This window comes from Plasmodium malariae, assembly GCF_900090045.1.
Source record: "Plasmodium malariae genome assembly, chromosome: 2".
Classification (NCBI taxonomy): Eukaryota; Apicomplexa; class Aconoidasida; order Haemosporida; family Plasmodiidae; genus Plasmodium; species Plasmodium malariae.
Window position 1 is genome coordinate 785255 of NC_041776.1, and position 14473 is coordinate 799727.

General features: G+C 20.6%; 3 protein-coding genes across 3 annotated transcripts; 1 reads left to right on the forward strand and 2 right to left on the reverse strand.

Moving 5' to 3' along the window:
* Positions 1-401: 401 nt before the first annotated feature.
* On the reverse strand, positions 402-1435 carry PmUG01_02025800 (knob-associated histidine-rich protein, putative; the record flags this gene model as incomplete). The annotated part of the gene is made up of 2 exons (XM_029008738.1): positions 402-1109; positions 1331-1435. The coding sequence occupies 2 exons, from the start codon at positions 1433-1435 to the stop codon at positions 402-404; spliced, it is 813 nt and encodes a 270-aa protein (XP_028860268.1).
* A 5811-nt stretch (positions 1436-7246) lies between these two features.
* Positions 7247-8654, forward strand: PmUG01_02025900 (Plasmodium exported protein, unknown function; the record flags this gene model as incomplete). Its single annotated transcript, XM_029008739.1, has 2 exons — positions 7247-7360; positions 7602-8654. The coding sequence occupies 2 exons, from the start codon at positions 7247-7249 to the stop codon at positions 8652-8654; spliced, it is 1167 nt and encodes a 388-aa protein (XP_028860269.1).
* A 3028-nt stretch (positions 8655-11682) lies between these two features.
* PmUG01_02026000 (DnaJ domain containing protein, putative) lies at positions 11683-13554 on the reverse strand (the record flags this gene model as incomplete). The annotated part of the gene is made up of 4 exons (XM_029008740.1): positions 11683-12251; positions 12599-13007; positions 13176-13307; positions 13444-13554. 4 exons carry the CDS (start codon positions 13552-13554, stop codon positions 11683-11685), a joined length of 1221 nt encoding a protein of 406 aa, XP_028860270.1.
* Positions 13555-14473: the final 919 nt, after the last annotated feature.

Here is a 14473-nt window from a genome sequence, read left to right on the forward strand (position 1 = left end):
ATAATATTAGCAAATAAATATTAAATTATTGTAAAATAAAAAAACAGAAGAAAAAAAAATGTAAAAAAATCGAAATTAAATACATAAACTTTCTATAATCTTATGTAGTATTTTACTGTTCTTTTTATTCCTGGAATTCATTATACATAATTTTTTCATTGTCTATTTTCTTTTTTTCAATACTATTTTTTGTTATAATATTATGCACATACTAATATTTCCAGTTCTTTTGTATATCACTAACGTTTTATTTCCTCTTTTTTAGCAAAAAGAAATTCAGAGATTCAATTATTTTTAATTCCTTAAAATTTCTTTCATTATGAAAATTTTTTCTTTTCATATTGAACATTCCTTTTGTTCCTTTCTTTCCTTGCCTTCTAATTTTATTTTATTTCAATTTTTCAATTTTTTTTAGATTTTGTTTTTGTGTTACAACATGGTTTAGCTTTTTCTTTTTTACCATTTTTATTTGTATCTACATCATCCAGTATTTTATCATAATTTTCGGTATCTTTTTTTCCCTTTCCTGGTGCAACTGGATTAGTAGCATTACGTTTAATTACTTTTTTTCCCTTTCCTGTAGGTGTTCCATCACTTTCTCCCTTTACCGTACCAGCACTTGAACATTTTTTGTTTGAACCTTTAAAACTACTGAAGTTTTCTGGATATGGGCTATTGATATTTTTTCCTCTAGAATCATCTTCTTCTACATAGTGCCTTAGTATTCTTGGGTATCCTTCTGAACTTTCTGGTTCAAATAAATCATCTTCATCATCTTCATATTGGTTATCTGGACCAAAGGGGAATCTTTTTCTTAATAAGAAAATATCTGGTCCTGCAGCACCTCCATATGGGTCTACTTCATATGGACATTTTTCTCTAAATCCATAATTTGCTGCTTCATATTTTTCATCGCAGTTCTTATTTCCACTTTCTACATTTTCTTTTAATTTGTAGTGTTTGGATTCGTACTTTTCTTCATATTCTTTAAATCCACCATGAGTAATTTCCTTTACTACACGGGTTTTCATTAAGGGGTTCTTTTTCTTATTGGGCTTTGCTACTGCTAATGATCTTTGAACTCTTGAGTCCTTCATAGTTCCTTCAACCTATGAAATAGAAAAAAAATTACAATATTTTAAAAAACATACATTAAATATACATAATATATAATATTATATTATCATGTATAACATTTATACACTATTATATAATAACTTCATATATGTATAACAACATAATACAAGGTTTATTTATTATGTATTACTTCATTTTACAATTAAAATAAATTGGTAATAAAAATATTCGTATTTTTATTTAATATGCTTACGTTATTTGAGCAATGGGCCATCCATAAGAATAAAAGAGAAAATACTGCGGTTTTTAAAAAGGACTTCTTTTGTCCCTTACTATTGTTTTCCTTTGAGAATGCCATTGTTAGTTATTATACTCGAAGTAAAATAATAATAATTTAGTTTTATATGTATATATTTTTTTCCTTAGATAAAAAATATAATTTTACTTTTAGAAACTTATTATATAAAAAAGTATTAATTTCGTTTGTTTTTCTTTTTCTAATAAAAAAAAAAGATTATACAACAGAAAATAATAAAAATAAGTTTTTATTAAAAAATTGGATATATTTTTTAATTATTTTTCAGTAAAAAAAATTAAATATTAAATTTAATTAAAAAATTAATTTATTTAAAAAAAAAAAATAAAAAAAAAATAATTTAAAATAAAATATATTTTTATAATAATTAGGTTTAATAAAAAAATTAAGCAAATTAAAAATTTTTTTTTAAATAAAAATATAATATATTTAATCCAAATATTTTTTTTTTAAACTTCATATATATTATATTTTTTTTTTTTGCATTTAAAAAAATAGTAGTATATGTATGCAAAAAAATAAAAATATGAGTTCTAATAATAGAATAGTATTAAAAGAAATCTGATAAATAATATAATTGTTAGAGGATAAGAACATAAATTTTTTAGTTAAAAAGCATTTTATGTTTGATTAATATTTTTTTGCATTCAAATATGCAAATAAAATGTATTTTTACATAATTATATAATAGCATATAAATATATTATTATAGCATTTAAATGAAATGTTAGACTTCTAATGCATTTTCGTACCTAGCATTAATTTTAAAACAATCTGTACAATAAATTTTCGAGTATGCATATATATATAGTATTAAAGAATTATCTTTCAAGATGAGAAAAAAGATAAAAAAAGAGCACGGTAGAAAAAATATATATACGACAAATTATGGATTTAAAGTGCATATTTGTGGAGAGTATATTACAATGAAATCTTTATTTATTCCATTACAACAGAATATTTTATAAATGCATTTTATGCATTCGAGTTGAATAAAATAGTTTTTTTTTTTTATATACTTTTATAACAGTTATTGGCTCTTTTTGCATTACTTGAACAGTAAATTATCAAATTATCGTATGTTCATAATTATATATTTACATATATTAAATAACTCTAAACAGAACCTCTTAAATGCAAAATAATATGTTCATGTAAATATCATCTTTACTGCATGAAATTCTAATTTTATTTTTTAAATCATTTAGTTATATATTAGGAAGAAAAAAAGGAAAAAAAAAAGGGTAGAAACAGAGAATAACATTTAAAAATAAATAGAAAAACCTAGTAGGAATAATTCAGATATTTAGGACTTTCAATAAAATATACCTAGTAATAATAAAAATTACATATATATAACATGATATAATAGGTATAACATATATACATATACATATATATTATATATATTATGATGATAGTAATATAAAAAATATAAATTTATCATAAAAACGGTTACTAGTCTTTAATCGAATAATTTTTCTCTAGTATTATAATGAATATGATAACAGTTTATGCCAAATATTATATAAACGAATGAAAAATTTAATATTTTTAAAAACTTTTGACAATATTTTCGAATTTTTTTAAAAATAAAAAGGTATTATAATTTTGATGAAAAACTGTTTAGAAAATTTGAGAAATTATATATTTTAAAAATGTGGAAACAAAAAATACCATTTAAAATAAAAATGTTACAACTACACTACATTAGTTTTTTTTTTTTGTCAAATTTATGGAAAAAATGGTTACTAATTAATATATAATGAAAAACCCGTTTTGTTAACAATTTACACGAACAATGATTTATTGAAATATTGCTTTGTATTATGACTTTAATTTTATAAATTAAAGAAATTATACTCAGAAAATTTTGCTTGATATCACATATTTTTTGTATTTTTAGTGAAACGTTAAAATAATGTATTTAAAAAAATAAAGAAAAGTTTTTCTTTTATGTGAAGGGTTTCGCTGTGCTAATTTCTTTGTTTTTTGCATTTATGTGTGTTGTATATGACTACATTTGTAAATTACCTCCTAAATAGACTATACAGAATAATCATAATTTAAATTTGAAAATTTTTATAAATATGTAAATAAATTTTATATAAAGAAATATTCTTATAATAGGAATTCGTTATTATAAGAAGTAATTAAAACTTAAGATTGTTATATAAATTCAATTAATTATGAAAGCCATTATAAAGGAAACATATAAAAATTTTCACATTACATAAATATAGCAAAATAGGAAGAGAATTTATTTATTTAAACTAAAAATAGAAAAAAAAAGAAAAATAATGAATGAATAAACACAAAAATATATATAAAAAATAATATTGTTAACAATTATAACATAAAATGAATGGTGAAAAAAATAAATTTTAAGAAACATTATATAATAATATAAAGAAAAAATACTATTATAAAAATTATAAATGAAAAGAAAAAAAAAAAACGGAAAGCACATATAATCTTAATAACATAAAATGTTAATTTCGAAAAAATTATCATAATAATAAATCGAAAAGAAATATGTTGTAATAAAATGGTAAAGCTTTAATCATGATAACGAATAAACATTAACATCATAAAAAATAATAAGACTTTAAATAAGTTAAAAAGCAACAAAATATTTAAAAGAACAAGCTAAATTTTAAAAGTTAAAAAAGTTCAAACAATATGTGCTGTATAGAAAGAAAAGAAATATAGTTAATAATGTTAAAATTAGTGTCTAAAAAATTAAAATAAAAGAAAAAGAAGAAAATTAATTAAAATTTTCCATTTTTAAATGTTATACAAAAATTAATTACAAAGTATTAACGTACATACATATATATACATTGTGCAAATATTTTATCATATATAAGTAATTTCTTTATAATTCCCATATAGGCTGGTTTTATTAATGATCATTACCTGTAGTGTTCTTGTAATTGAAGAATAAAATAAAACTCTAATTTTTTATTTGTCGGTATAATATAATTATGTGGAAATGTACATTTTTGGTGTTATTAGTGAAAATATAAAAAGTGATTTTAGTTTGATTTTATAAAAAAACAAATTTTCTTTTATAATAGTTCCCATAAAATATATAAGATAAAATTTATAACATAGTAGAAAACCTTTTTTTTTTTTTATCTATTCTTATAAATGGATTTTTTTTGTTTTTAAACTAGTAAAACAAACGAATAACAAAACGTATATTTGGTGATACAAGTTCCTTATAAAGAAATATATATATATATATATATATTAATACTAAAGCGCATACATATTGAAATAGTCCAAGAGGTATAGATGATATAAAGATAATTCGAAGACACATGAGGAAAAATTTGAAATAAAGATAATAGCCATACAAGATGATCTTATAAATTTGCATTATCCTTAATAATACCTAACAGTAAGAAAAAAGAAAAAATAACTTAATTTTATTTAATAAATAATAAAAAAAAATTACAATTTGTTGAAGATCATTTCATTTATATTTAGCTGTTAAGGAATTTGCATATTTGTAAGAGTACAATAATCATAAGAAAATTGTTATATATATTATGGCTTAGAATAAATAATAAAAGCAGTGCTAATATTATTAAATTCATATGCACACATAGATAATTTGAAGATGACGCTATGTTTATTATGTATTCAGAGCTAATTAGCATGGTTCTGTACTTTTTATATATTGTCCTAACATGGTGATGTAAGGAAAATTGAAAAAAGGAAAAAGTATAGGAATTACAAGCATTATTAATGTGTAAATGTAAACTATATTAGATGTCTAAAATGACGACATAAGAAATGAAATAAAAATGGTAAATTTGTTTTTTCTTACGTGTCAAACATATACAATTTTTATGTCATATAATAAAAATTATAAAGAAAAATATACATATAAATCCCCGCGTACACAAAAAATTTGCCTTATTTGAAAAATTTGTATTATATGTAGCGTCCTTTTTTTTGTTAAAAAATACACATTTATGATATATACATAATTCGTGTAAGAATAAATATTATTTCTTTCTTTTCTTTAAATGATCCAATAACATACTTCGTATTATAATATATTTTTTTGAAATACATAAATTATGCGAATTATAAAAAAAAAATGAAAAAAGAATGATAATTTTCACAATATATTCATGAGTATATAGGATACATTTCTGTGCCAAAAAAATTACAACAAAACTAATTGAACTTTTTTATATGACATGTTAACGCAAACTACATTTTATAGAGAATTCATAATCATACTTATTTATCAATAAATAATAGCATATAAAATTATTAAGTGAATGAAATGACAAAGATGATTAGCCAATTTAATAAAATAAAATAAGTACAATTTATTCATGTTGTACTTCGAAAAGTGATTATGCACATATAAAGTAGTATAGTATATTTAGAAACATATCACATATGTATTTGTTTCTATTATTGCTGAAGAAAAAAAAAACAAAAATGTATTACCAAAATTTAAAAAAAAGGAAAATAACAATATTTTTATTATATATATAATATTGTGTTACATGCTATTTTTTTCCCTTTTTTATATTACAATAACTTTTTTTTTTTTTTGAGAATTTATATTACATATCGAAATAAACAATTTTCTTAAAAAATTTCACTCCATCTTAATATATAACAAATATTATATATAACGGAATTATTACATCATTTTTTTTTATTTAATGAAATAGAGTTATATGTGCATTCAATTTATAAGCCAATATAACTAAACATTTTTGCACAAATTGTGAAGTACACTTTCTTATAATAATAATTACTATTATAACACTTCAATTTCAGTAAAATATATACATTATAGCCACAAACACAATATCATTGAACGATAACACATTTTTTTAACTACTGTATTATTTTATAAAAAAAGTATTAGTTTTTTGCGCGAAGGTAAAATAAAATAATAGTTTGCCTTGAATTATTTTAGTATAAAATCGTACTATATATAATTATATGCAATATTGTAACATAAATAATATTTATAAATAAACTATAATTTTTTTTTATTCGATATATTTCGCATACATTAAGTAAAAATAAATTATTTTATATTCTTATAACAGTTCATATAGTCAAAATATATATAATTTATCCAAAATTATTTTCGGATTATGCAGAATATTTAAACGCAGTACGTAATATATATAACATGTATTTATGTATTATAATTAGTTTATGCTTAATTTTAGTAAGTAGTTTTTAATTATTTTAAGTATTATCTTTATTACATTATTATTAGTCATAATAAATTTTTTTGAAGTATAAATATATATTTGATACTGCCATTTTTATAAGCTTTTAAAAAGTACAAAATTATTATTTTTTTCTGGAATGCATTTCAAACGAAAACATGTTTTTTTTACAAAAGTTGCGAATAGTATTTTAATTATTAAATATATATTATTAATATATATTTTTTCTTAAAGTATTTAATTTTTTTTTTAATTTAAACCTTATTTAAAATGTTCTATTATAAATATATTCTAAAACATGCATATTTTTATTTATTTTTAATTTAAAAGTGTGTTTCGCCCAATCCTTACCCGAAGATGATAATAATTCTTATAATATAATATATATTTTTTCATACTTCAACGTCCCACACTTACTATTTTATATTAAAAACATCTGCAACAACTGCTACTGCTACAACTACTAGCACTTATATTTTTAATTTTTTAAAATTGCGAAAAATATCAGTAGATATAGAGAAGGATGAGATATAAAGAGTGTAATTTATGGTTTAATATTTGTAGAATGGAATTGTAGAACAACCAAAAACCAAAATAATATAAATTCAATGATTTTTTATTTGGAGAAAATATGGAAACTTATAAGGAATGTCAAAAAGGAGGAAAGATAAATACTCTCCATTTATTTATTAAAATTTTTGTGTTTTCAATACTAATTGTTATACTGCAGCGCTCTAATGATAGTGTAAGATCTTAATAAAATATCTCCAAAGAATTTAAACAATAAACTGTGTTTTTTAATATATTATATATGTATGTATATAAATATATATATACATAGATGTATATTCATATATTAAAGCTGGAATCTTTTTAATCTTATATATATATATATATATAATTATATATTTATATTTGTGTGTGTGTACGTGTACATATATAATTTTTTTTTATATAATTTTTCTGTAAATTATTTATATGTGTAGTACGCAATGAATAAATTTGAGGATGAGGAAAGTGCCATAGAAAAAATATTAGACCTAAGAGATAAAAGAACATTAACAGAAATTGGAATTGAGTTTTTACAAGGATATAACGAATTGAGAGCATTAGGAAGTTCATTAGACTTAAGCAAGAATGAAATGTTAACACATTTAGGAACGGATGCCCTTCAAGGATATAATGAAGATATTACACTAGGAAAAACGTTTGATTCAAAAGACAAAAATATATTTTCCGATATTGGAGAAAACTGCTCATCAGGACGTAGTAAAAATATGTTAGAACAATTAGGCGAAGATACTTTAAATATAAAAGATAAAATAGTTATTTCAACTGTTGGAGAAAAATTAGTTGAAGGATATAATGATGATAAAGTGTTAGGAGATGTTATCGATTTAAAAAATAGAAGTTTTTATGCAGAAATTGGGGAGAAACTATCAAAATCTTATGATAAGGATAATCCATTTGGAGATTCGTTTAACATGAAGGAAAAAAACTTATTCTCAGGAATTGGAGTAGACTTAACCGTTGAAGATGAAAAAGAAGACAATAAAGCTTCTGGGGAAAATAAATTAAATGTAAATGATAAAAAATTAAATATTTCGCATGAAGGTAGTAGAGATTATACATCAAAATCAAGAGATCATAAACAAAAGTTTTCAGATGTTATGAAAAATGCAAAAAAAAATCCAGATTATTTTAGACGTATTATTAAGGAATACTACGAATCAACAGACGAAGATAAATCATCATCTACAGATACAGAAAACACACAGCGTGTACATATTAAATTTAAAAATAAAAAAGGAGTATTTGATTTGAAAAAAGAAAAGAAAAGATCAAACCTTTTTAAATTTATGTATAAGAGGATTAAGAAAAAAAACAAATGCAGATATATTTTGTCAAAGGTAGTGGCAACATTTGCTATAATAATTTTATCACCAGTTATTTTATTAATATCATTATATGTAGGCATATATGTATCATTTTCTAAATATTTAGGTGAATATATATTTATATATAAGGGAAAAATATAGGAATTATTTTTCTTTAAAAGAGTGAATTTTAAATTATATTCTTTGTAACACAAAATATTACCAACCCGAACTGCTAGCTGTATAGACATGTTGATGTGGGGGTATATAAATATTGGTATCACTCTGAGAGAGTCTTAACTTTAATGTAACAATTAATTGTATATAAGAAAAATATATATGAGTATTTAAAGAGTATCCATATTAACAACTTACGGAGTTTTTTTTTTTTTTTTTTTTATGAAGATAAGCTTTATAATATAATTTGGTTATTATGTTTATTTTTATGAGAGCATGTAATATTCATTCATAACATATATTTTTTTTTGCATGTTTCTTCTGTAATTTTTTTTTAAAGAATGTTAATTACGTTAATTCCGAATCCTTTTGTTTTGTTTTTTTTTTTTTTTTAAATGTTTTAATTTATTTTATTTTATTTATTTTTTATTATGTTTTTATTATGATTTAGTTTTTTTTTTTTTGTTCTGTAATATATTAATACTAAAATATTTGATAAATATTTAGGGTTTTAAAAAGAGGAAATGAGTAAACTTTTCATGTGACCCATTTTTAATTAAAATCCGAACTTGAGTTATGAGACAGTAAAAATTACAAAAAAATTTTCTTCGAAAATTATAATTAAATTTGTCATATCAAATTTGTGTATACTTTGTAATTAAAAAAAATATATATCATTATGTGTGAACATATTTTATAATTAAAGCAGTATAATATATATATATGTTTACATATATACGTACTTTTTTTATAATGTACATTTTAAAGGTATATAATGAATCTAAAAGATAAAAGTTTTATTGATATGTTAACATAGGCGAATATGGTAAAAAATAAACACAAACGTAGCTTTTAAAGCAGTTACATTATGTAATTTATATGTTATAATTTAATAATTTTAATTTTTATAATAATATTAGGTTATTTAATGGCTTATTAGATTAAACAGAATGGTGTAACCAAAGCTTCCCTTTAATTATATATTTTAAATTTTATACTATTTTATTTTACTTTTTCTTTTTTTTTGTATCAGTTAATGAAAATTTTCATTAAATATATGTAAAAATTTTCATTGTTTCGAATTAAACAATAACATATAATTATAAAACTTGCAAGAACATTTATTTGTTCTTAGTAAAAAATAACGTAACATTAACTAAAAGTTATGAAGCGTATAACTAAGAATTTTTATTAAAAATATTATTTTTTTTGGTTCAAAAGTGGTTTATATATATAACGAAGAATTAGATAAGAATTTTATTAATACAATTTGATTTTAGTTTATATATAAATTAATATTAAAATAAAATTGTTTTCATCTCTTATAATTTCGTAGATTGAAAATTTTCCAGTATACTAAAGACTGATGGTACAATATATGTAAGATCTATATTTATAAAAAACATTATACAACACAAGAAATTGTAATTTTAATTTTACATAATCGTACAATATATGCATTTAAAAAATTTTTATTTGAGCATAGTCAAATGAAACATAGATGATGCTCCACTTAATAACAGGTTTAAAAATACTCTTATCGCAGTCATCAGTATGCCTTCCTATGTAATTTTTTAAATAAAGTCAAACGTATGGCTTACAGGGCTAATGCATAATTAGAGATGGGAAGAAAAAACAAAAGATTAAAACATTTTCCTTGTGTTTAGCAAACTTATATTTTATAGGAATGTATTTTTGTGTCATAACTTATAACTTTAAAATAAATAGTTATTTATAAGTACAATTCTTCATACATAGTTATTTCGTAGAATACAGTAGATTATTTAAAAATCAGAAGTAATATATATAATTAACCTTGATATGTGAAACGTGTAAAAAACTTCATATATGCCTATTCGTATAAATAAATAAAGGAAAAACTATTTATTCTTATAGCTTAATCTATATTTCATTGGTAATGACCTCATTTACTTCTCTATTAGGACAAAACATAGCGATATATATAAAGTTAATTATACTAGCTTAATCACTAATTATCTTTTAATTTTAATATGTTTAAGAATAAATAAAAATAAGGTGAAATAATAAATAATATGTATTGAAATAAGAATATGACTTTGCAAAATATTTCTACCACATTATCAGGACACCTTTTATATATTCATATATATATATTTATAACACATTATACTAAACTCATAATAAGTGTACTACTGTAGATTAATACTAAATTTAATGATTAGCTTTTGGTAAGATTAATACTAACAAAGATAATAGTTAACACCTAAACTGTTTTTATTTATATTATGTTTATAAGAACTTACAATATATTTTATTTTGGATACTCTTTGAAGATATATATATATATATATATATATTAACAGAACTTATTAATATATAAAGTATTTAAATACATTTCTGCTTTCAATTTAAATAAATATTATAACATATTCATTTGATGTTTTTTTATTAAAAATACTTTTATCATCTTTCCTTATGCAAAGAAATTTATAAACTTACAAATAAGTAAATATATGTGAGCATATATATATTTATATATATATTCATATATATGCGTAATTATAATCTATGATATAAAACAGCAGATGTACGATATATTCAAATTAATATACAAATTAAAACATATAGGAAAGAAAAAGGAAAAGTACACAAGAAAAAACAAAAAAGAAAAACCAAAATAAAATGGGTTATTTAATTAAATACAAATATACATATGTAAACGAATATAAAGTATTTTATAATCATTTTTTTTTTTTTTTTTTGTACTTTAAAAATTAAATAAACGTTAATTATTTATTTAATATTAAATGATGCAGTTAAATACAGTGCTACTTTTTTTATATTCTTTTTTATTAATCAATTAATAATCAACTAGTAATAAAATATATGAACAATTATTACTGTTTTTTGTTTACTAATTTTCGTGAGATTTCAGGAATTTATACAAAATTTGCACTATACAGTATTTGGAATTTTTATTTATTATGCAAATTGCAAATCTATTTTCATTACTTTAATTTTTTACCATCATTCACCTTTTATTAGAAAAAATATCTCTTAATATATTTTTTTCTTCTGTATTTAAATTTTCAGGAAACTTAATTACAAATTCAATTATTAGGTCTCCCTTTTTTGACGGATTATTTAAATATGGCATTCCTTCTCTTGGAATAATCCTCCTAGAATTAGGCACAATAACGTCGTCTACTCTTACAATTAAATCTCTGTTATCTAACGTTTTGATAATAAATTGAATACCACGTAAAGCTTCTTCAAGTGTTAGAAAACATTTATATATAAGATCATTACTCTGTCTGAGGAAGGTTTTATGTTCTTCTGTTTTTACTTTGAAAATTAGATCTCCTGGTTTTAAAAGTGGAGATGCTTGATCACCTTCCCCATAAAATATAATTGCCGTTCCATCAGGCAATCCAGGTTTTACATCTACAGTTAAAAATTTAACTTCGTCATACGTTTGATTTCCAATGAATCGCTTTCTTGTAACTTTTAATTTTTTTTTACATCCGAAATATAATTCTTCTAATGATAACAAAAGTATTACTTCATACGCTTGTGATTTTTGAATTTTATTATTTTTATCTGCCATATGTCAAGAAAATATATGTACATTTATATATAGGTGTAAACATGTTTAAACTTGTAATTATAAAAAAATGAAAAACATATTTTAATAGTATATAACTCTTAAATTATAACTTTATTTTTTTTTTAATCTATGTATTTACTTATTTTATTCTTTTATTCTAAACATATGTACGATGGTATATTTTATGCATGTACAATACGTATTATGTATACAAGTGTATATTATATAAACAAGTATAAATTATATATGCATGTATGTATCATGTATATACGTATGTTTTGTATATGTATACATAATAACACACATATTATTCTTTTGATATATTTACAAATTCCCCAACCTGTTGAAGTGGATGACATAGCTGCTTTTGTGTATATATTATTAATAAAGGATGAAACTTGTGGAAAACGTTGACTAAATACGTCTTTAATAGAAAAATTCTTAACTGGATCCATAAATCTATTAAAAAGTTCAGATGTATTTTCTCCTTTAGAACTAAAGTCAGACACATCAGTATGTACGTTCCGTTTTAACCCATCCAAACCATATAAATCATAAATTTCTCTTTTTTCTTCATCTGATAAAACATCATAAGCTTCAACAACAGTCTTAAACTTTTCTTCTGCAATTATTTTATCTTGAGGATCTAGATGTTTATCTGGATGCCATTTCATGGTTAACTTTTTATATGCTTTTCTTATATCATTACTTGTAGCATCCTTACTAACTCCTAATACGGAATAGTAATCCTAATATAAAACATAGAAAAATGAGCATATATATATATATAAATGTATCTTATTAAAATAACATACGTTCTTGTTGTTATTATTTGCTTAGATATCATTACATTTCTATATTTTTCTTTGTTATTTTATTATTATTTTATTTTTTTTAAAATGTTATTTTAATCCAACTTTTGAATCTTCTGAAGAATTGTCATATACTCGTTTGCAATGCTCGTTTCTTTCTGTTAATATTCTGCAAGATTTTAGGTCTAATTTTTTTTCATGTTTATTTTCCTTACTATAATATTTTCCATTTTTATTCTAATAAAAGTACAAATGTTATAAAATTTTATGGAAATTACATTTTTTATACTGATGAAACGATTTAATTACATATATAATGAACGGTAAAATATATATATGTATGCAAGGTCGCTGAAATTTTTATATGTCTTACACTTTTAGAACAATTTAGTATCCAAAAAAATATAGAATATAAAATTATTTTAATAATAAATAGAAAAACATTTATTTTCCTTTCTTTAGAATTTTTCTTAAACGTTGCCATTTATTCCTTTATTAAAATATTTAATTACGTAATAAACGTTTCCATAAAACAAATTGGTATTTTAAGTCTAATAACTTTTCTTAACATATTCATAATTTTTTAACATTAACAGCAATTAATAATTTTAAATAATATGTAATGAAAATATATTATTTACAACATACTTTAGAACAATAAAAAAAAAAATGTTCTAATGCCTTTAAAAACATTTATAAAGTAATATTTTATGTACTACAGAATATATGGGATACTACAATTAATGAGAGTACATTTTTAAGCTAATTTATTTAATAATACCTATACTTTTCGTTAAACATTTTAAACAAATCAAAAAAAAAAAAAAAAAAAATTATATAATTTTTAAAAAGTTACATAAAAAAGTAACAAAGTTTAAGTGAATTAAAATTAATGAAATTTTTTTAACATCCTTTATGGTTTAGATATGTGATTGCCTATTATAAAAAAAATACTTGAAGTCTATAATATTAATTATAATAATTATACATCTTCATAGAAATAATAATAAAGAATATAATTAAAATACAGTAAAAATTATTCCCCATATGTAAATATATATATATGTAAATAAGAACATATGTAAAATTAGAACTTCAATTATATATATAAAAACAAATAGTGCTGCACTGCTAAAATATTACATATACATACATCATATATATTATATAACATCTGTATATATATTAGACGAAGAACAATATTTTTAAGTCCCAGTTAAATTTTACTAAAGCTTAACCATTTAAAAAAATATTGAGAATAGAATTAAAAAAAATAAATTATTAAGTATTTAACCCAATAAAAAATTTAAAGCACACAAAACTACATAATTTTTATATTAAATTATAAAATAAAAAATAACGTTTATTTAGTTCTTCACCTTCTAGTAAATCTTTAATTTATT